General features: G+C 46.0%; 2 protein-coding genes across 3 annotated transcripts in view; one reads left to right on the top strand and one right to left on the bottom strand.

Moving 5' to 3' along the window:
- Positions 1–603: 603 nt before the first annotated feature.
- Positions 604–20,666, bottom strand: LOC122374133 (protein O-GlcNAcase-like). 2 transcript variants are annotated; one of them, XM_043352712.1, is made up of 18 exons: positions 19,971–20,490; positions 10,923–10,974; positions 10,056–10,284; positions 9,517–9,621; positions 8,971–9,133; positions 8,619–8,763; positions 8,245–8,381; positions 7,875–8,084; positions 7,500–7,627; positions 6,967–7,161; positions 6,386–6,544; positions 6,013–6,186; positions 5,589–5,763; positions 4,305–4,358; positions 2,702–2,787; positions 2,283–2,470; positions 1,807–2,005; positions 604–1,595 (listed from the first exon to the last, which is right to left on the bottom strand). In XM_043352712.1, exons 1-18 carry the CDS (start codon positions 20,110–20,112, stop codon positions 1,302–1,304), a joined length of 2,835 nt encoding a protein of 944 aa, XP_043208647.1. In that variant the 5' UTR covers positions 20,113–20,490; the 3' UTR covers positions 604–1,301. The 2 variants fall into 2 exon arrangements, with proteins under 2 accessions (XP_043208647.1, XP_043208648.1); XM_043352713.1 differs by lacking the exon at positions 4,305–4,358 and having other exon boundaries at positions 19,971–20,666.
- Positions 6,415–23,302, top strand: part of LOC122374137 (dynein axonemal heavy chain 10-like) — a 43,336-nt gene continuing 26,448 nt past the window's right edge. Inside the window, exon 1 of the mRNA XM_043352719.1 lies at positions 6,415–6,572. The gene's annotated coding sequence lies outside the window, so the exon portion shown is untranslated. The remainder of the gene's footprint in view (positions 6,573–23,302) is intronic.

Below are 23,302 nucleotides of genomic sequence, written 5' to 3'. Positions count from 1 at the left end.
GATTTGAACCCACGCCATTGCGCCACATTTCACTGGAACTTCTCTTTGCCTTTTGCCAAAGTACCGCACCTATTTTTTGTCGTAGGTCGTCCAAATACATACCAATCGAAAGAGAATTTAATAGGCTTTCAATGAAGCGTGAAGGTGAGGGTATGTGGCCATGAACGTTCGACGCAGGGACAGTCAAACCCGAGCTTGGCTAGAAAATGATGCTGATCGAAGGTTAAACCGAGGCTGAAATTTTTCTTTGAGCCCCCGGTACCGCAGTTAAATATCATTTAAATTTGTTTTCAATGGCTGATTCATGTAGAGCTTGAACAGACGATTATTTTGAGCGTGAAGGTGGCTGTGCAGATGGTCACTGCAATGTCACTGCAGTGTCTTTTATGTAAATTTAGCACAATTTCCCTATGGCAAAGGGGTGAACTGAGGTACCACATTTAGGTCCGTGGCCGCAATCTGGGCGCTACGAAACGCTAATCCATGAACAGTGAAAATACTTCAACAAGCCACCACACATGACACAATGTCAGCCCGATTCACAGACCTTACCATCCTGTGTAAGTCTAAGTAAGCTCGCACCGCCAATCGCAAACGCGTATCGAGAGCCGTTGAACTGTATTTGTAGGATGTCACGCCCCTCTCAGCGCAGAGCGGGTGGCGCCCAGTGCAAGCTCACGGTTTCAGCACCTGGCTAAAGGTTATAAAGTGAGGTCTGATCGCAGGCCGCGGGCTGCGCGCCGAATCAGTGGGAGGCTGCTCCACTGTCCCAGCCGATCCGGCTGCCTCCACGCGCGCTCCACCGGCAAACACAAACGGACACACGCCATGGTTAAAAAACGACCGTACAAAACTTCGTGCTTGAAGCTGGCAGTCCTTCGACACCACTTGTAAAGTGAAAGCAGCCTAATGACCAGATGCTATGGCGATTTCAGCCTGGTCATACGACACAAAAAGTGACTGCACGGTTTTCCGTCAGTGATACGTAACGTTGACTCGCTGCAAAATAAACCGGGAATGGTATCACCTACATTATAACAAATTGACGCGTTCTTACACCAATGACCCACCGACCAGATCTCGACATTGGCCCCGAGGAGCACGGCAGTTCAATGTGTGGTTAGACGCTGCAGATATACACCCTCATATTTACCTTAACAACGCTCATATACGCCTCGTCGGCACAATTCAATTTGAATTCCGATCAGTGACGTGGCATTCACACATGAACAGAATATCACAACAAATAACGATCACGGAATCGTTGCGTGGCTAGCGTCACTTAGTGAATACCGGCCGCACTAGAAGTTCCGGCCGTAATATACGTATTCGCCGCCCTCCACAGAGTCGATGGGCATGAAGGTGACGTTCATCAGCCGCTCGCGCGCCGCCATGTCCCCGCACGGGACGCGCACGTGGGCGCCGAAGCAGCCGGAGGTGCGCAGCGCCGCCAGCGCGCAGGCCACCAGCCGCTTCAGGAGGCTGGCGTCGGCCACGCTCGGCTGGACGGCCAGCTGCAGACAGCCCTTGTAGCGCTCCAGCACGGCGGCCGGCGCGTCCAACGTGTCGTCATTGTGCAGCGCCGCTATACAGTTCTGCCAACATAATAATTACCCATGTCGGTAAATAAAACATCCCGTTAGTATAGCAACATATGCTTATATGGTATATGCTGCCCTCTCATGTCCAGGCCAATCGAATCAATCCAGCGAATGAAATAAATCGTGTCCAGATAAATCGAAATCATACAAAACAATAGCACAAGCACGGGAGAAATGTAAGGCGCGAATGAGCGATGTTCCCTACCTCGGCCGGCGAGCGCAGCTCCGGGGAGGTCTTGGGCATCGGGTACTTGGTGCGCAGCTCGTCCAGCCAGGCCATGCGCACCTGGCGCGACAGCTGGTGCGCGTCGGGCGCGGCCGCCACGAACCCCACCACCACCTCGTCGTCGTCCTCCAGCACCAGAATGTGCTCGGGCTGCATCGTCAGGAACGGCGCCACCCATCTAGCCATATCATAGCCAAGTGAGAATTCTACACACGCATCTAAACGCCAAGCAGAATGGAAAACTCCCCACCAGGTATTCGACGGCACGTAACGCAATGCAGAGAAAACATTTTTGATTCGCTTATACTAGGGCGATATGGTCTATAGATGCAGTGCTATGATTTCTAATCGAAATGATATCGCAAACAGTTTTTACATGGTGTCCTGTAGGCTGTATCCTCCCTATATTTTCAGACACCCTGGGCGAGCGATCGAGCTGGTGCCGCGTCTCTGACCTGTCGGCACTGAGTTCTGGATACTGCTGGAAGCTGGGGTGGCGGTCCGAGCTACAGTCGCTCCAGATTCCCCGCACGGCGGCCTCGTCAGTGTGCCGGTAAGGTCGGACCAGGTGCACCTTTGTCAACGGGTGCTCCGGGGACTTGTTGGCCATCAGCTCGTTGGCGTTGTCCAGAGGGAGCAATCGCTGCCAATGAAGACGTGTGTTACCACAATATCTGGCGTTTTGGACACAGGAAATTTGGGTCGACTCAGCCCTTCACCTTGAGCATTTCCATTTTATAAGACCGCCCTTTCTCGCCGGCTACCATTAGAGTGATTAGCGTTATTTATATCTAATTCATGCTTCATTAATGCGAAAATGTAACAAGGATTTATACCAGTCGGGTGTGAGAAAATCGAGAGGATTAAAACTTGCCTCCAGGTCGCCGGTGAGACCACCACGGAATATCCATGGCTCGTTGTCGCCCGACATGAAGGATTCCTTCCAGCCCCTGGAAAACCCTGGCCAGCCGGGGCAAAAACAAGATCAGCAGGACGCCTAGCCTGAGAGGGGAACAGGATAGCCTGGGCCGGTGAAACAATCCAATGTCAGATAGTAAGTAAATAATGACTGAAATATCTCGATAGCTAAGCAATACGCGTTAATGGTAGCGTCAGAAACTGACTACCGAAGAAGAGCGAGGGAAAGTTACTTTTGAATGGCGTCGTACTTATGGCGTTGGTACTTACATTCACGGGGCTACGTTGAGCCCAAAGGGGCAAAATGCAATAGCCTGGGTAAATATTCAAGTATATGCGAAGATCTTTAACACTGGAAACACTTACCAAGAACCAGCACATAAAATTAACCTTCAATGTTCAAATCAGGCTTTCAATACCCACGACTAGCAAACAGCAAACAACTTGAAGAGCAACTTATCAACATTAGAACCTAGGTAGTTACGTTAATGGCCCAGGCTACCCTGTTGCATAGCGGAATGCGCTGGGAGGGAACAGTCGCGATGCGCGGCCACACAGCTTGTCCCTACACAGGCCCTGCCCGGCGGCGCGCGGGAGGCGGGCCGGTCGACGGGAGGCGCCTCGACCGACCGGCCCGCCAGGGAGACGCGGTGCGCACCTCAGGCCCCGCCCCCACTGTCGCCGGGCGGACACCGCAGCTCCGGTGGCTGGTACGCGCCAGCCGCATCACCAATCTATGCTCGCCAGGACACTTATTACAAGTTTGTGAAACTTCGGAAACGGTGTCAAAATGAGCATGGCACCAGCAGTTGTTTGGACACCGAACGAATGTTTCGCTGTCCAGACTCGGTCAATAAGACAAATGAGCATCGTTTCTTATTTTAGCGGTCAAAGATAGTTGTCACTTTTGTAATAAATGAAGATAAAGTGTATCAATGCAACGTCCTCCAAAATGGTAAATGCATGCAAAACCATTTTTTGCCAATGTTATTTGAAAATTATCCGGACGAATGCAGAACGAAGCCGTCTTTCAACCAGCCGGCCGGGCGAAAGCCACAGCGGGGCTGCGGTGTCCACCCTCGTCATCCCAAGATAACGCACAAACGACAACTCGGAAGTTCAGGCGCGCGCGAATGAGATGGTACTCATTCCAGATAATAAAATGGAATTATTTAAGAGTGCCACTCAATCACAAAATGGAATGATTTTGGCACGGCCATCTCTGGTAAGCGCGCGCCTGGAATTCTGAGGCAAATGGAACGCATCCAGCTGAAACGAGCAAAGGTCAGACTGGGCTGTGGAAAAAGGCGGCGTCAAGCGGGGCGTGGCCTGAGGCTCAGGGGAAGGCACGCTCGGAACGGGCAGGGTGCAGCAAAACCAGCGTCATTATTTCTATTTTGGGTTATTTCTAAACATTAAGTTACGCATTATAAGATGGTTAAGCTGCACAATACAATGCTCCGGGAGAGCCTTCCCCTTAATTCGCGATGCGCGCGCGCTGTTGTGGCACTTGTTCGCAGCTTGCCCCGCAATCGCAGATGCCTGACCGTACCACCTACATGTATAGTTGCCATCGACAAAGGTGCCCGCCTGCTCGCAAACCACACCGAGCGCTGGGAAAGAAAAGATGTAATCGGTCAATCAGACTGCTGCCTCCGATCTTGCCTCTGAGCTCCACTGTTCCAGCTGTTCGGCCACAGAAATGATGTTACCAGTTACTGCCGTGCGCCCCCTCCCCCCCCCCCCCATTAACCCGCCCCGGGCGCCGGCGACAAACCGTGGCCTGTGCCGTGGATGCCCGCATCTCTCTCTCTGTCTTATTCAACGCTATGTGCGTGCTGGCGTTCCTGGGTTCTGCATGCCGATGGCAAAAGCAATCGATCGGTTAATGGACCGCCTGGACATTTCGCCGCCTCGTCCAGCTATCAGACAGATCACGGACGAGTTGTCAGACATAATGCTGCATAATTCATATATTTTAGAAAACTTTATTTAATTTAGAAAACTGATGCCTGCCGATCGACACCAGCCATTTCGGATGCAGAAGACGGGATCGCCTGGACGCCTGTCAACCAAGAGGGGTGTCGACGCTCAGTCGGCGCGGACCGCCCCAGCGCAGCAAAACTAGCCTGAACTCTAAGAGCGCAGCTGTCCGGCGCTGGCCGACTGAGCGTGGCACGGAAGGGCCGCGGAGCGCGCTGTGAAAAGAAACTGACCGAGTTTCAACTATGGGAGGCTGCTCGTGGCCTTCATGCGCTCGCTCTTTTAGCACTCCTCGATCGTATAAGCATTGAAATTATAAAATCACTCGAGCCAACATATTTAATTATGGTTTGTCTTTTGTAACCTTCGCTTTAAATCGCGCAACGGGTGCACGATACAGTCTCCCATAGTCAACCAATGCAGTAGGAGGGACCTTAAACGGAGAGAGACGCAGGCCGGTCACAGGCCACCAGCAAACTTTAACCAACCTCCAGGCTCAGCGCCATGTTACTAGTGTCCATTGTGAAATTACTGGACGCGCATGGCACGCGTGTCCGCTGAGGCCTGGCTGCAGTTAAGCCTTCCCAAATCGTGCAGTTTCAATGCCCTTAGAACCCTTAATCCCACTCACACGCATGTTCCTCAACTAAAACACACCATGCCCATTCGCTGGCCCTGCGTGGCGTAGAAAAGTCCGGAGGATGTCCAAAATGAGCCAGGTCAGCATGAAAACGCCGGTAATTATCAATTTACCAGTACAAGTTAAATAATTCGGCATGGTGCATCTTGTGAGAAACACGCTGTATGCTGGCCGAGGTCAAACTTAACCTGCAGCCTCATTTCTGCAGCGGGATACTAACCCAGCCATCGAACGTAGCCGTTAAGCTGCGAGAGCACGCACTCCATGTCCCAAATGTACGGGTACAGATCGTACAGAAGGGACCGGTTCTCGCAGAGAAACAGACGTTTCAGGAGGCGCGTCACCCTCTTCGACATGGCGTCGAACGCTTCGGCACGGTCGTACCACTCCCGCACCTGCCAGGCCACAACGACATGTAGACATGTGGAAAAAGACGATAGCTGCTCTAACAGACCATAATCCTGGATAGATTTAATAGCGGTTTAAGTGCACAATCAGGCCTATTTTAAAAACACAAGTAGAGCTTCAGTAATGGGGTACCTTCGTTGTAAGTAGGCAATCATCACTCGGTAATTGGCCTATTGAACGAAAACCATCGATCGCTATTAATTGGGATGCTTTCTTGAAATATCTCATGAGCTTACCTCCGGGGGGAGCGGTTCCTGTGCACCCTTCCCCGCCTTTGCATAAGGTGCCACCAAATTGCAGTTGGTCTTGAGCCACTGGAAGTCTTTGAGTACCCGATGTCCAGCGGCGCCGTGGTCGAATGGCAGGTAGAACAGATCTGTCATGACTAGTAGGTCGTCCTCAGTCAAGTCCTGTAAAGTGGTTACAGGCCCATAAACCGAGAGGGGCCTTGACGAAACGGATCACATTGCTCAGGTACTATGCGAATGTGTTACGGCTGCTGCTGATAGAAACTGTAACCTCAATTATGCTGATAGCACACTGTTCGTTTTCGTGCATAAACACAACGCACATCATCAGTTGTATGTAGGCAGAAACTAGCTCACCCACCTCTTCTTCTTCTTCTTCATCCTCCACAGACATGGTGACACTGGACGGCGAGTCGGTGGTAGTGGCGGCGCCGGCGCCCTCCGGCTCCACCTGCATCTCGGGCTGGCGCACCGCCGCCGGCTCCACGGACATCGGCTCGCCAGAGGCGGCCGCCGTCGGCTGTCAGCAGAAACACAACACAGCTCAGGTGAGAATTGGGATCCATGGAGCATTCGCAATTCGCATGGCCCGGCCACGCACATCTGGACACTGGGAGCATTGACAAATATTCTTAGCAAGTTTGAAAGGTAGTGCACGACCCCTGATAAGGTGATTAATGTGCTCAGCCTCGCAAGGATTAAAAGCGTCAGAAGAGACATGGAAATCAAAGACCGGTTTACAAACGAAAACCGGACTACATCTCCTGACCTCCAGACGTGCTATCGTGGATGAAGTATTAATTTGACAACGAAGGAAACCATCTCTGACGCAACTCGATACTAAGGATCTGTGGAACAGTCATGGAAAGAGCTTCCTCCGACTATTGATTTGGAAAATTGAGGCCGACTACCTCAGATTCCGTTTTTTCATTTTGATCTCACCTTTTCGGGTTCGTTGCTGGCAAGCGCCGGCGTGGCAGCCGGTACACTATTGCACTCCATTGGCTCGGGCGGTACCGACTCGGACTCGGCCGACGGCTGCTCGGGCAGCTCGCCCGGCGGGTTCGGTACCACGATCTTCTCGTTATCGGCCAACGAATTGAGCACCGGACCGGTCACACCCGGTACCTCCTCCGCCTGCGCCGAGAGCAATTCGTCAGGAAGGAGTCAGCCGCAGGCACGTGATTATCGGAGCTGGCACATAATGACAGAGCTTATCATGACAGAATGGTTGAAGATTGTGGACGTTTAATCAATATCGTCAAAAAGTAGACATTCGGGATTTTTACAGAAACGTGATGCAACCCAGGCAAAATATGATGCTTACCTTCCTGACAAACATCCGATACCTACTTAGCTCCTGTTTAACCTGTGGAACTGACAATGGAATCAAACACAATCACAGGCGGCAACAAAACTCGAAAGTGCCAACAGTCCCGAACCAACCCACTCAAAAGAGTTCGCTTGATCAGCACCTTGATTATCTGCTCCTCCGCAATGGCCTGCAGCTGTTTGACGGTGCCGGCCGGCACGGAGGCGGTCTCCGTCGTTACGGTGGACGTCGTCGCCATGCACGTGTTGATACCCGGGATCGGCACCGGCGCTGCAACGGTCCACAGGGACATCACACAGGTCATACGCGATACAAGAAGCCGATCGCGAAGTCGGCAGGGCAGAGCGTTCCAGTAAAATGGATGCATTAGTTGATGTTGAACTTGAATAAGGTGAAGATGGTTAGATTATACTGCAGCGGTATCGGCACCCCATGGCAATGGTCATGTCTGGCTATTGGATACCAAAGGCAAGCACCTCGTTTCGCGCAATCAATGTCGATCGACTGGTGATCTCACCCGGTCCTTCCAGCGCGCCGGGGGTGATGGTCAGCACTCGCTGCTGCAGCACGCTGGGTGCCGTGCGCGCCTTGTTGAACTCCGGCAGCCACTCGCGCAAAGCCATCCGCAGCGCATGTCTCGGGTGGTACACGTCGGGAGGTACCTGCTGCGGCTCAGAGCCTTCCTCCGACTCCGTTTCCAGCCGGATGTCTGCTGAGAGCGGGTCATCTGGGGAATAGCATGAGTGGATCGTGGGTCAGAGACCACCACTAGCCTGTCCTGACAAACACAAAAGGGGAAATAACATTATTAAATAACATAAACAATATACGAAAAATAAGCGAGCAGTTGCCGCGAATGGCGAATGGCTACGGATCCCAGTACTCACTCTGGGGTCGCTGCGGCTCTCCATCTCGCTGGCATTGCGCCCAGTGTGCTAGCGTGCGAATAGCCACGAAATTGACGCCGTACTCGCAGTTGGGATTCGTCAGCACGCCGCGAAGACGCGACTTCAGCTCGACCGACCTGCGATTCGCGAACATGGTTGAAATAACACAATGGTCTTTTCAAAGCTCCAAACCGATTAAGTGCATTAAATTTAGCCAATTGCTCAGTTCAAAGCAGAAACATTACGTAATGGACGCACACCTGCGCTGGTGAACAAAAGGGTTACGATACCACGCAACATTAATGCAATATAATTTCACAGTGCATATATAATGCGTTCTACGTAACCTACAGCGTACAGTAGGGCGTACTGACCTGCCAGAGTATGGGCCCATATAGAGTCGCTTCTGGTCGTAATCGTTAGCATGCAGGTTGTCCCAAATCACTGGCGGACGCTTCAAAACCTCACGCAGCTCTTCTATTGCCTCTATGGTGAGCACCTTCGAAACCACCTTGGGACCTAAGAAAGCAACAAGTTGTGTTTAATGATTGGTAGTAGGGTACAACTGGACATTGTCACATCACAATACCTTAACACAATCTGACATTACAGTAAAAACAGGAGCCTCCCACAGAACAACGGCTATATGCTGCCACCTTAAGGGCTGCTAACGCTGTAGCTAGTACGCAAAAACGGACGGTCTTCTATCAGCTACGAGCTGCTCACCGGTCCACATGATGTCGATGTTTGGTGCCAGTTTGCTGCCGATGGTGCGCAGGTACTCTGAGCCGGAGACGGTGGGAATGGCACGGGTGGCGCAGTACTGCGTCGGGCAAAACAGGAACTGGGGCCGGCTGAGGTGCTCGTTCATCTCATTCGTCACCGTCACCTGTCCGACATAAGTAGTTCAAAATAATTATTTCTTCTATTCCGAATTTCTAGTCTAATGAGGGTACACGAACTATGTAAGTAATGGGAGGACTAAATAAACTTACGTCAATTTTCACCTCAATTTTCACATATCTACGATGCTTAAGTATTCTTCAATGGGGCTATGTGGTAAGTCACGACTATCTGTGCGTTATTCATTTAAGTTTCATTGAAGTAAACCAACGAGCAAACTGTCATCGCTTGCCGTTGGCTACTCCTGCCAATAGAAAAGCTGAAGTGATAAAGAATGCAAGGTCAAACTAATATTGACCGTGCAAGTTTGTAACCTGCAATTCACTCCGATTTAGCCAACAAAGACTGCATAATTGAACAGATTCTAACCTGAGCATGCGCAAAAGACTGAAAGACCTGCTTATCTTCTTCACGCATTTCCGGGTCAATGTCGTCGAACAGAAGCGCAAAGGATGTGCAACCAAACTGAGAAACCTGTGGAGTGAATAAAACGTCAGTTATCACATTAGTGTTCATAACACTATAACCTTGACAAGTTCGTGCAAATGTCTGCAAATGCAAGTGCAAAGTTCCGTCTCCCGAAGCTGTTAGTTATTTAATGTTTTTGATGTGTATCTGCTATTCTAATCAATAATCGTATAGTAAACGGCACCAAACATGTAATCCTGAGTGAATCGAATCAGTAAAGAAAATTTGCGCTTCTTTAAGACAATTAAACCTTACAGAAGTTTTTACCATTTATGATACCACTACCAAGATATGCATTGAAATAGCATACTCTTGTGAAAAAATCCTGTTAAAGAGTTCAGCTTCACGCTAAGTTCCATAAATAGTTCACAAAGCTAACGCTTGTAACTAACATTCCGATGAAAGCATTCATGCTTGACAAAGTGTTTTGAATAACGTACCTGGTCGAGTTTACGCTTGAGGGCTGCTATCTCCTTTTGACTAGAGTAGGTGATGTCCATCCCCGGCGACAGGCCGTAGATGAAGGTGATGCCATGCTGATGCGCTGTGCGGATCAGCGAGGTAAGGTGTTCCGCCTCCTCAACAGTGTACAGTTCGCGCCAGTAGGCTCTGTGTTTGTAGTCATCCTTTGGTGCGTATAAGTATGACGTCATACCCCACCTCTTCATCCTGCATAACACATCAAAAACATGTTTATTTGCAATGATATGATAGCTGACATTGAAAGACATGACAACGTTACCAAACTCACAATTTTGTGGTAACAAATCTCTTGGAAAACGATTTGGTGCATTAGCACATGCCCCTAGGATAATTCGCAATTTCATATAGAAACTCACTGCTCGTTCCATTCAACAATTCAATGTCAGACAACATAAACCGCGCACCAATCATGGGAGTCCGGGCCAGCTTTGCATCGACGGAAGAGGAAGGGGGATTAACGTCCCCTTAAGATTTGAAAAACAAAGCAACTTAGCAACAAGCGGTTTAAGACATTGGATGAAATAGGACAAGACTTAATTTCTCCTCGGGTCTATTTCGTCAGATAAAAAAAAAATGATGTGACAGTCCACAGGGGTCAAAACAATGAAAAAGTGGCACAGAAGGACAGGGAATTTTACAAACGAGTTTTCAACTCAACAAGCCAGAGCAGAAATACCAGCACAATCAAAATCTACTTGTCAATACGCATCAATATAAAAACGTTTGGACCTTGAAGGGTCAAAGTCATAACTTGATTTAAGCATAATATTTGAAGGAACAGAGGATCGTGGCAACTGCTTGATGAACAGGCTTATCATACTTACTTGCCAAAAAGTTCCTTTCTCTGTTCTGCAGTCCATGGTCTCCCATAGAAGCCTGGAAACATTAGATCCAATGTAAATAGTAGGACAACATACCTCAATGACATGACTGATAAAACTTATCATGCCTATGAAATTGAAGATTTTTGCTTTGCTTGGCAAGTTATGTCTTTACTCTTTACCCACGCTCTGCTGGGGGGAGGGGGGGGGGGTGTTTGAACACACCCCGCGGTTTCCGCGAATGTCTAAAAAAAAAACGGAGGCACTACGTGCCGCTGATTTTGGCACACCTTATCAAACATCTTTTTTACACAAGTTATGTAAATTCCAGACCAAGGTCTCTCAAGGCCAGGTCACCATATCTGAGACCAGTTTTACCAACAGAAAAATAGCCGCCTGCCTGATTTTTTTTTTTTGGTCAAAAGACCGCTTTACATACGGAGCGTAAACGGTTAAGCCCTATCCGCTTACGTGCCCATCGCTTACGTGCCCAGACCGCTTCACATACGGAGCGTAAACGGTAAAGCCCCATCCCCTTACGTGTCGATCGCGTTTACGCTCCGTATGTGAAGTGGTCTTTGTAGGCAAACAATTCCGGCAGGAGGCTATTTTCTGTTGGTAAAACTGGCCTCAGGTCAAGTAACCTAACATCAAAATAAGTTTAAATGCTTGCTATAGCTACGCCAAGTGACAGGTTGCTTCAAGCCTTAAGCAATTCATAAGGGTAACGGTATGTACGAAATTTATATCACAATTTTGAAATAGGTGACCTAAGGTCAGGTCAATTTTGCGCCCTCTCCATTATATGTCAATGGAGAAATCAAACAGCGAAATGGGGAATCGTGGCAAAATGGGAAATCAATTCGAGAAAGTTGAAACGGTAATTTATTTTTGGACGAACGTCATTCTAAAAACTGTCAAACTAAAAGATATACAAGTTAACATGACACACCAAACTGGAAAATGGCACCTGTAGCCCCTCCTTATGTCCCTCCTAAGTCCTACAGTTTTTTTTTTTGCTAGATACTTTTGATGGAGGCATACCAGAGCAATGAAAACACCTTAGCTGTGTTCAGCTCGACGATACGGAATGACTGATATGCAACACGACTTTTTCCATTTCCGGTCAGGTCATGACTTTGAGCTGAGATCAAAATTTCAAATTTGTAACATTGTCAGCCGCTGTAGGCCATATGTCAGAGCTTGTACGACCGAGGCGACCCCTACTCGGAGTCGTCGATTGCGCCGGCCGCCGCCGGGCAGTCAGTCGCAGTCTCCGTCTCGGTCTCAGTCTTGGTCGGTCTTAGTCTTGGTCAGTCTCTGCCGAGTCTCGGCAGCCCACCGACGATTCACGCTCGGTCACTCGCTATGTGACCCAGTCTCTCTCTTGCTCTCGGTCACTCTCCTGGACTGTCTCTATCTCTCTATCTCTCGTCTGTCTCGAGTCAAGAAATACAGTGAGGCAGGGTTGTGCTTGACTCATGAGTCGAGTCAGAAATTTGACTCAACTCTGACTCAAATGAGTCAGATTTGAGTCGAGTCGGATAAAATGTTGAGCTGTTGAGTTGAGTCAGAGTTGAGTCAGACAAAAATATTAAGGTGTTGAGTTGAGTCAGAGTTGAGTCAGTAAAATAACTTTTGACATTGAGTTGAGTCAAAAACATTTAGGAACATGAGTCAGCTGACTTAACTTACTAGAAACAATATATAGTATAAGTTTTTCTTTCTCCCCCCGCTTAAAAACTTAGGCCTGGCCCTGCTGCCGGATTTTTTCACCCCCCCCCCCCCCGCTCAACAACTTTTTATCTGAGTCAATTTTGAGTCAAGGCACTTGACTCAACAAAAAATTTGAGTCAAGTTTGAGTCAACTCATATTTTCATTGAGCCGCTTGAGTCATGAGTCGAGTCAAGGGAAAAAATCAGCTCCTTGTTTGAGTCAAAGTTGAGTCAGGGCATTCTGAAGTTGAATGATGAGTCGAGTCGGCAAATTTTTTTGAGTCAAGCACAACCCTGCAGTGAGGTGCCGAACTGAACTCTTTTTATCAAGAAGATTCCACGGCGAACATTTTAATTTGTTACAAAATTGACCTTTCAAGTCAAATTATGGGTCATTTGATGCGTCTCGACGAGAGGAACATGACACTGGTAACATTAAGCTCGTGCGAGTTGTTTGGAGTCAAAAGCTACTGCAGAAAAAAAAAACTTTCTGAAAAAAGGATACTTTAGCTTTTTTCTTGATTATTTGTGGCACATCCCTTTCTCTGTAGCAACAATGGGCACTGTATTGACTAGCTAAAATGCATTTCTGAAAAAAAAAATAGTCCCTAGCACAAGAACATAACAGGGAGGCAGCAATTACAAAAATATCTTGGCTTAGAATGCTTTGAGCCTACATTGAAATGTATGCAAAGCATGAGTTGTAACTCCAGATATTTCAGATTTGTTAAAAAAAAAAAATGGAAACTGTGCTCACAACAGCAGTCAGCATGGGCTGATTGGCATAGCAAAAGCACATACTGAAAAGTGAAAACTAAATACATCTGATAATATAATGCAGAGTGGGGAAATGTTATGGCTAGAATAGTTTAACGCCCAAAAATATTTGTAACAGGTTATTTGAAATTAACTGTTCAATTATCTAGACCCCAACCATGTGCATTAGGGAGGCAGTAACATAACAAGCTTTTTAAAACTTATTTGTTCAAATTTCACTTTTGTTCACACATTCGAAAGTTGAGAAGCTATAAGGAAAGCAGTTTGCCCACTTAGTAGGCCATTGCATGAAAATTGCCAGCTCACCACCATTCAATCAAGACAATTTAAAGCGTTCCGGACCGTGATCACCAGCCACACACATCATGAAGGTTGTTTTTCAGAAATATAAACAAAATGCTGACTACCTGACCAGAAATATGAATGTGAAAAAATCAATCGTTTCAATGGCTACCTCCATCTTTGCATGATAAATGCATATTATATTTCATTAAAAATGCAGTAATTTTATACCTGGCTGGATTTTGTAACACTTGGCTTTGGTTATGTCGAGTTTGGAAAATAGGTGACCAGTACAAGCACATTCAATAGCTGATTTTGCTGTTTGGGCTTGGGGATTACTTAGGACCTGCTCCAGCATCTCCAGTGGAAATTCTTGACTGGGGGCTCTTCCAGGGCCTGTTCCAGTGCCTCCAACACAAAGCCTACGTAGACTGGAGGCTCTTCTTGAAAGTTTATTTAGAGGCACAGGAACGCAAGCTGGAGATTTCTAGTGATTTATGTCAGGGACAACCAAAAGAATGATGATAGTTCACTCTTCAAAAGCAATATTTCTGTTCAATTTAAAAAAAGATTAAAAAAGTATCAGGATGTGATTTTCTTCACATTTGAATTGTCAAATTAACTGTCAAAAGTCCTTTGTTTGCATTCATAATTGTCACATGGGTCACAGACTTCTCTATATATATATAGAGAAGTCTGTGCATGGGTGCAATTATTTTAGACAGGAGGGGCATTCCACGTCAAATCGAACAAAAATCGGCTGTTTTGCACCTTACCATCAGCGATTTCATTATAAATTTGTGAGCGAGTTCCTGTGTGGCCCCGGACATTACATTGATGTTTTTTGCACATTCTGACCACAGGTCTTCTAAATATAGGGCATCAAATTTTTACAAAATGTTGCATCTTTATATTTTTGAACGACCATAACTTTGGTTGTACTTGTTTGATTTGAATGAAATAAACCTTACTGTTTAGGTAATTTCTTAAGCATTTGTTTAGAATTGCACCTACTTAAATATATGACCTTGAAATTTGCTTAACTCTGTTCTTAAGCACAAATATTGAAATAGCAAAAAACACGTCACCTTCGATTTGGCTCATTTTCATATATTTTATTGCCTACCATATTCTTAACAAGCTGTGAAAAAATTAGAGTGGGCCATTCATAAGTTTTGAAGAAAATTGCACATATGCAAACGTATGTTAGCACGCGCAGTGGAGGGGGAAGAGCGAATTTCGCCCACCCCTCCTATTTTTCGCCAATATCTCATAAGATTAATGCGGCATTAATTATGGCTACCTGTCAATAATTGAATTGGACATCTCATCGTGCAAGCAATAAGAAAATCGGTTCACAACTGTTCTAGTAATAGCGGTGTAAAGTGAACATCCTGTCGCCGCAGCGACGCGGCGACTCGGCAGCCGGCGCCGACCGCTACGCGCCGCCTGAATTGTAGACTGTGCCGGGACGGAACGGAACGGTTCCGTCTTTACATCGCGCTCCCTACCGCTGATTACGTTCGATTCGCGTCAAATTTTGTGAGAAGACTAAGAAATGTACAGACAATCTTATGGTGAAAGAATTTTGAAAATCGGTAGGTAAACAATTGAAATATGAACGTGTTAACACAAAATTGTGATTGCTGCGTTTCCCGCATCGGCCGAGCCCGCCTCAGCCGGCGACATGTTACTCTTAGTGCAGGCCTCTAACTGCCATATTTATTATTGGATTAACTAGAAATTCCCCATACATACTAAAAAATGTATGTTCTTTCGTATAGTTAAGATCAAAAGGCGTGAAGATATCGTTGCGTGATAATGTTTTCGTTGAATTTACTTCATGATGCATTTCCACACGGCTCAAAATTCACCGCAAAATACCGTTTGCCTGCGACACTTTTACTATAGAACGTGAATGCTTGACTACGATGACTATGCATTTCCATTCTCGCAGAGTTTGGGATATCACTAATCAGCAATCATTCATTTCAGAAAGTGTACACAAGCAAGCATGTCTTGACTCTGTCTTTCAAGGTCACGCGCGGTTGCGTGATGTTGATGCATGAAAACGGCGTTTGCCGCGAAAGTTATGAATGGCCCACTCCAATTTTTTCACAGATGGTTAGGAACATTGTGACGGACATAATATGTAAAAATTACCCAAATCGAAGGTGACGTGTTTTTTTGCTATTTTAATTTTTCTGTTTTAATTCAAGGTCAAATGCATTTCAAGGTCACTTCAATTTAATTTTATAATTAAAAATCAAAGCCTTATCAATTGCCTATAAGACCCTGTTAATATCATTTTGATACCAGAAAAGGAACCAGAGTTATAGCCATTTAAAAAATTGATGTGTGGCATTTTTCGCTATATTCGATGACCTATATCTCAGCGATACGTTATCAAATTTCGAAAATATTATACGTAACTCAGTTTTGAACCATGCCCAGTCTGCCTACAAATTTTCAGAAAAATCGAAGGGGATGACGGATTTCGGTGTTTGATTTGACGTGGAATGCCCCAGGAGCCTCCAGTCAAATGTGGATCCCCTGACTGACTGGAGGCTGCTGGAGGTTCCTTGTTATTGAGCTTTCCGGAGCTGACTGGGGGTGTAGGAATGCTGACTGGAGAATTATTGAACTCTCTGGAGCTTTCTGGTGTTTTCTGGAGCCACTGGATTAGGCTGTCAATGAAATACATTTTTATTCTGTGCTAGCTTTGTTTGATGAGCAGTTGTGTAGCTTAGCGTGCATGCCTCCAAGCAGGTTGCCATGCACGTCGCATTTCCAAAAATGGTGATGGGCGTTTCTATTTCTAGAATAATTGGTGTCCAGTGTTTGCATTAAAAAAAAATACCAAAAATCAAAACATTTCAATGAACGAACCACAGATACTATAGTGCGTCGGAATGATGCTCTATCAACCTGTGCTTTTGTTTGCTTGTTTATTGGGGCTTAAGGGCGTGCCAACTTATCAACCTGTGGTCAGTAACATCAAATATTGTCGAACAACCATTAGTCCAGCAGTAGACTAGGTCAGTTGGTGACATACCAGGGAAATAAGCTAAAATTAGAGCGCTCTATTTATTGCTCCTGCCCCATGTTGAAGAGATACCCCTAAAAGCGTGATCTTTTATCGGCCCTTACGCAGCAAGGCAGTAATTCTCAGACCGGTGGATGGTATCAATAGAAAGAGAATGCATCAAAGATTAACATGAATTAATAAAAATAACATTAAAATGTTAATTAAGCGTGGAAATTAGTCCCAAACATAAGCTAATTATTGCTCCTACCTCGGCGACGGCGCTCCCCGCAGTCAGCGGAGAAGCTAAAATAAAAGCCACCATCCTCCTCCGTAAGTCAATTTTAGAGCGGCCGAGTGGGCCGATGCGGGGCCACCAAACTGAGGTGAGACGCGGCTAGCAATTGCAAACCGCCATAGAAATCAATACGTACAATATGGGATGATTACTCTGAAGCTGGAGTGAAGGCATGAGTAGATTGCAAGAAACGAAATGCATAGATTGGTTGAATTATGTACAATAGGCACAGCTCAGATGAAGCCATTTCTATGATGTTGACATATGACATAACCCTTCCTCTCCTCACCTATGACCTAAGTGCATTGGCAGTTACCGGCATAGTTTTTGAGCACGAGTGTAATTCGCCATCGGGCCGCAATGCATGTTGCTAGGCTGCTGCAATTACAACGAACATACGAATACTGCCTTCATTTGTAGACGTTTGTTTTTTTAGGCGGTCTTTGACGTGCAAGGGGGCATACCTGTCGACAACATGAGTTTCTCCGAATTTCAAAAACTCCCAGAATTTCAATTCCTTATGCACTGTTGTAGGTACAGCTATGTTCACAAGTTTTCGTTTCCTCCTGTTCTAGAAAGGATGATATTTGTCGATTTCGTGCGTCGCTGATAGGAGGGTGCGTTTAATAATTAGGCCCAACGCTTTCTGCATCCGCGAGTACCTTCAAAAGGGAACAACAGTTTCCATTTATTACACTATGGGACATGTGACAAAATGACAACTGGAACACGCATGAAACGGAGCTCATATCCCTAAAAATGTCTACAATCACTTCTTTTCTGACACTATTAGCAAATACCATCTCAAGTTGGGTGGTTGACAGACAGTCAATGGAGATCTGGGGAGACTGAGTGATGCCAATTCACCACTTAACTGATAATGAGGGCCGAGGGAAGAGAAACATGCAACATGCACAACTGACAACTTGACAAGTGACAAAACACTACCACTATTGCGCAGTGCACAACAAATTACAGCAGCTAGCCCAAAAAATGCTTTTGGTGGCTAATTGCAAAACGAGTCACTAATAAATGTCTTAGTTGCAGCTGAACACTGCACAATAATCACACTGTTCACACATTGAGTGAGATGCCACAGGTGGTTTGAATCACACTTTGATTCAACTGCAAATCTGAAGTGTTGTCATGAGGTTCATGCCTCCATGATCACAGCACTTTGGTTGTGGTTGGCATAACACTTGTAGTCTGCAGAGTTCCACATGAACTGCAGACACCTCATCTGGTGGTCTTCATGTTGCTCAACTTCTTCAGGAGGCAAATGTCGACCACCCAGCGGAAGCATGGTCCTGCAGAAAAGAAAGGTAATGCATAAGGTACAAACATTATCTGCTGAAACAGCCCCTTCAATTGGCTGTTATTAAACTTTTAACATAACATAACAACATGTATTCCATGTATATTACATTTGTTGAAGTAAAATACTGCTGGCTATTTCAAAACCAGAAAATGTAATTATATTGTGGCATAATTCACATGCTCAGCTATCAGTATCAAATAATAATTAATTTAATATTTGGCATATTCTATATAACACATTCATGGAATATTCTACTTCACGTCACAAGGACTCACAATCTTTCTGTTGGGTGTTTGATTGACGCATTAACTAAGTTTGTCTTAGGTTTTCTTATTGCAAAAAAAAATCATATTGCATTATTGTATCAAAATACTGCCAGCAATAACAAAACAAGAACATGAAATGTCAATGAGCAATCCGCCTTTCCTAAAAAGGGATTACTTTGAAAGGAATTTTAGTTTCTTTTCAGGAAAAGGAGAAATGATTATCAGGTAATTATCAGAAAACCACTCAACCAGCAAGTGGCTGGGTGGTTTCACAGCAAACATCAAGCCAAAACATATACTTACATTTATCTAACAATTGAGCCATTTGACTACTACAAGGATATGTGAGCAAAATAAGAATCCAATTATCCTATGTTGACTTCCTTGCAAAGTTTATGCCTTATTTTATGAAAACGTGTCACTAGAATATGATACTTATCATCGAATATTATTTAATTTACGATTTATTTCGATCGGAATGCACATGGAGTCCCGCGCCATTTTCGTCGACGATGAATATGATCGTGTTTCATGAAGAGATAAGGGGTTTCAATGGTCTTTCAAAGCAATAATTTGATGCAAAAATTTGTAGGAAATAATATAAAGCTGGTTCAAATGGCCATCAACCATTTAAAACACCGAAAATACTCACAACTCCGTCCCGACGACCACGCAGCGCCGCGCACGCCACACTACTGGCACAATGCCAAAACTGCTGTCACAGCGGAAATGTTTTTTTTCTCGATTGCAATTGTGGAATTATTTATTAAACAGAAGATGATCTTTCCGAAAAACCGACTGATTTCATACACAGATGCATGGAAAATAAAAAAATCCCGGTAAGTTTATTTGTATTGTTTTGTCGATTTTGACATGCTCCTAGTTTGCAGCCATATTTCGATATGTTCTACAGGGAGTTCAGAATTATTTCAGGACCAATCTTTTCCTCATTCATTTTCCCGTCGATCATGAAATTTTTAGAGCGGAACAATTAGTTTCCAGGCGGTCCGAGCGGTTTTCGTGAGAAGGGTGCAAAAATCGGCGTCATTTTTAGAGCCTCGACACCAGCTCAACACAGGACCCTATGGGAGACGGTGAAGTAGCGGGAGCAATAAATAGAGCGCTCTTATTTTAGCTTATTTCCCTGGTGTGTCACCGACTGAGGTAGTAGGTACCTACTCAAGCAAATAGATTTTAAGTTGTTAACCATGGTATAAACTTATTATTAACAAATTACAAAATAGGCCTACAAGTCTAAGAATTTAACCATGGTATAAGCTGATTAACAAATAAGGTACAAAATACAATTAAAAGTTACAAAGTGTGATTATAAAAATAAGCGATTAGGTACCTGCCAACCCAAACTTACCCTCAACAACTCCACACAAAAACTTGCTTGGATCATGAAGTAAGTTCTTGTTCCCATCTAGGGCATTCTCCCCATTGGGGATACTGGAAGAGCTTTGCCCTACTTCTACGCTTTCACTTCGATCCTTAGAATTCGAAGCCATTCTGGATTATCTAGAAGCTCTATCTCATCACCTGTTTTCAACTAGTGGTGATTTGAAGCTGATATTTAATTTTTTAGGGTGTTGAAAATAGCAGAGTGAGTATGGCTCTCAATACAAAATATTTGTCGATTTTCTTGATGCAGGAAAATATCTGGGCGAGGGCCACTTCAACTTGCGTTCGCCTACGCCTAGTCACTTGGTGATGAAAAGTTATGTAGAATATTAGTAAACGCTCAATATCTGTAGTACAACACTGGGAGACTAGCCGGCTAGGGGCAAAGTCATGCAAATAATCCCTTGAGTCACAACCGCTAAGAACAGCTAAGAAACTTCGCAGTTGACAGCAGTGAGCAGCAATGGCGGCGCTCTGCAAGTTTACAGCTGATATGTATACGTTCGTAAAGTGTTGTTTAACTGTTCTGCTCGTTTTGCGATTGAATTGAAAGGCTTATTTTTCGAAAAGTTAAATTTTTGTTGATATTTTTCCATAAGAAATATTGCTCATCATATTTGATTTTAAAAAGTATGGACTCATATGTATATAACGAACGAGTACGCATATTTAGAGGTGGGCAATTTATCCGAATGTGGTACTTGATCTACAGTCGCGTTTTGATAGGTACTTGCTTTGGTAATGAGCATGGGCGTCGAAAGCGGGGGGAACGGGGGGGGGCGGACGCGTCTCCCCCCTGTCGAGGAATCCGGGGCCCGGGGGAGTCCTCCCCGAAAACACCCAAGATTGCTAAAAAGATGACTATGAGTTATTTATTTGCAGGGCAGCCATGTAAACAGAAATAAACCTTCGTCAAAAGTCAAAACAGTGCTTTCGACCGACAAATAAGACCTCAGGTGAATTAAAATGTAGGTACTTGAGTAGCTTTTGAAATTCTTTCGGACCCGTCAGAGACCGGTGAGCACACTGGAGGTTGCAGCCGCAGTAGCAAAAAGGGGGGGGGGGAGCAAAGTCACACTCGCGGGACATAACATTTTGTAATAGAATTTAAACAACCGAACACCAGTAGCGCCCAAAAGTCTCTCTGTCAACTCTCTGTATTCACCAATGCTCCAAACAAATTTGCACGTACAACTATTTCCGCGTGGAATAATTTCACGCACTTCAATAATCATACCACTTCTGACACACGCCCCTCTGATCTTCAAGATCACCAAAACGCACACACACAAAATATCAAAAACGTTATCTTCGGTCATAGAACCGCGGCCGGTTTTGTGACCATCGTCGGTCACAAAACCGGGCACCATAATTGGTAACCAAACCATTAGCGTCGCCACGGGGGGGCAAGCGGGGCAGCTTGCCCCCCCCCCCAACCTCGGACCGGGCACCCCCTGAGATCGATACAGATCCGATGAGATTTTGGAGTCGGGGAAAATGGGGGTACCTTTCTGAGAATGCCTGTGAGGTCAGACTCTGTTGGAGCGTGCAGTTCAAACCAAAGTTAGAGTCGCAGTCGCCAAAATCTTCAAGACTCCGACTCCAGACTCGGAAATGTCAATGCCATGATCCATGCCATGTTCCTAGTTGGTTCTGTATTACATTTTGTAGCTGATTTTCATAAATTTTGGAGTGCTGACACATAATTTTCGTTCAAAGCGTGACACGAAATCTTCGGGGCCTTTCTCAACTCTCGTCAAATGTCTGCGACAGGCACAAGTACCGTTCAAGTGCCGCAGGGCTCATGAGCCTGCTTTTCACACAGGCTCCTAAGGAGCTCCACTGAGCTCTAAGAAGCTTTCGGAGGGCCCAAACCGGCCTCTGAGAGTCCCACTGGTGTCCATGTTCTCTAGAGGGCCCATACAGGGATCTTTGAGGACATTATACATACGTAGACCTCTGAAGGACCACACGAATCTTTGAGGATGCCTTCGAAAATTTCTGAAAACTTCAACTGGCCTATGATAGTTCAGCCGAACTTTTGAGGCGACAGACTTTACTAAACCCCAACCCGGCATCTGAGGGGTCACAACTCACGTGTCCCTCTGAGGGCCGCAACACATGTTTCTTATGTCCCTAACAACGTAGGGTCCTTAAGGATTCGACACAGACCCCGACGGTTCACACTGTTATTCGAGGGCTCCAGGCTCACCCTGGGCCTAGTCTCTTATAGCGCCCGCCGCCCACACTGGCTTCTGAAAGCTCGTGTGCCCTAAAGGGCTTTCCGGGCCCACCTTAGGCTCGGAAAGCCCTAAAGCACCACATACACGTAAATATTTGGGGTGACCCACGCCGATCTCCGGGATCCTAAGCAGGCTTCTGAGAGTCCACACTGACCCTCAGTGGCCTGAAATGGCCTGGAAGTCGCAATCCTATCTCTAAGGGATCCCTTGCCGCTATGCCGTGCGTAACTTTTGGTTCCGTTAAATATTTTTGGTCGCGTTTGCAGCGCTTCCCTTCACTCGAAAAACCAGAAACTTTTTGTTCACACTCGAGTGAACAAAACACTTCTCAATGCAGCAAGGATGAATGATGTACTTCCGATTCACACTTCCGACATTCTCTCTCAATCTCCGCCGAATGCCCAATTCTTAGCTACCTACAATCGGCGGCTGGGATAAGCCCTATGCATTTCACGTAAAACCTCGGCATGCATGCGTGAATGGAGGTTTTAGCGAGGTGATCCGATTCAAATGGAGCGTTTTTCACCTTCTTCTGGGTAATGATCATGAGCGACGAGAGTCTGCGCAGGGGCCCTCTGCAGTGCGTCGGCAATCGCAGCCACTGTAATTCTAACGGTCGTTTTTGTCCAGAAATTTCAAAGTTTTGATTTTTTTGTAAAAAAAAATACATGCTATAGCTAGAAGGAAAACTTTGTCACCATCGGATTCCTCGCACCATTGCGCGTCGAATGATATGTAAAACGAGTGAGTAACGGCTGGGGAAAGGCAAGATTTAACACAAAACTTGATTTTGCCCCCCCAACCGAAAATGTCTGGCGACGCCTATGAACCAAACCGTGCACCTTAATCGGTCAACAAACCGGAGCACTCGCCGCTCACCACCCGGGCACCATCACCAGGCACCATCGCCGGTCTCCAGCACCGGTCTTCGTTACCGGTCTCCAGCACCGGGCTCCATCACCGGGCTCCATCACCGGGCTCCTCCAGCACCGGTCTCCAGCACCGGGCTCCACGACCAGTCACCATCACCGGGCTCCATAACCGCGGTCTCCAG

This window comes from Amphibalanus amphitrite, unplaced genomic scaffold (genome assembly GCF_019059575.1).
Source record: "Amphibalanus amphitrite isolate SeventyFive unplaced genomic scaffold, NRLGWU_Aamphi_draft 001610F_arrow, whole genome shotgun sequence".
Taxonomy (NCBI): Eukaryota; Metazoa; Arthropoda; class Thecostraca; order Balanomorpha; family Balanidae; genus Amphibalanus; species Amphibalanus amphitrite.
The sequence above is the reverse complement of the archived record's forward strand: the minus strand, read 5'-3'. Positions and strand labels throughout refer to the sequence as shown.

Coding starts and splice junctions, on each gene's coding strand:
- LOC122374133 (XM_043352712.1), bottom strand. CDS start 20,112: ATGGCTTCGAATTCTAAGGATCGAAGTGAAAGCGTAGAAGTAGGGCAA. Junction 7,162..7,499: donor CGGAGGAGCAGATAATCAAG/GTGCTGATCAAG, acceptor CTCTCGGCGCAG/GCGGAGGAGGTACCGGGTGT. Junction 5,764..6,012: donor AGGAACCGCTCCCCCCGGAG/GTAAGCTCATGA, acceptor GTGGCCTGGCAG/GTGCGGGAGTGGTACGACCG.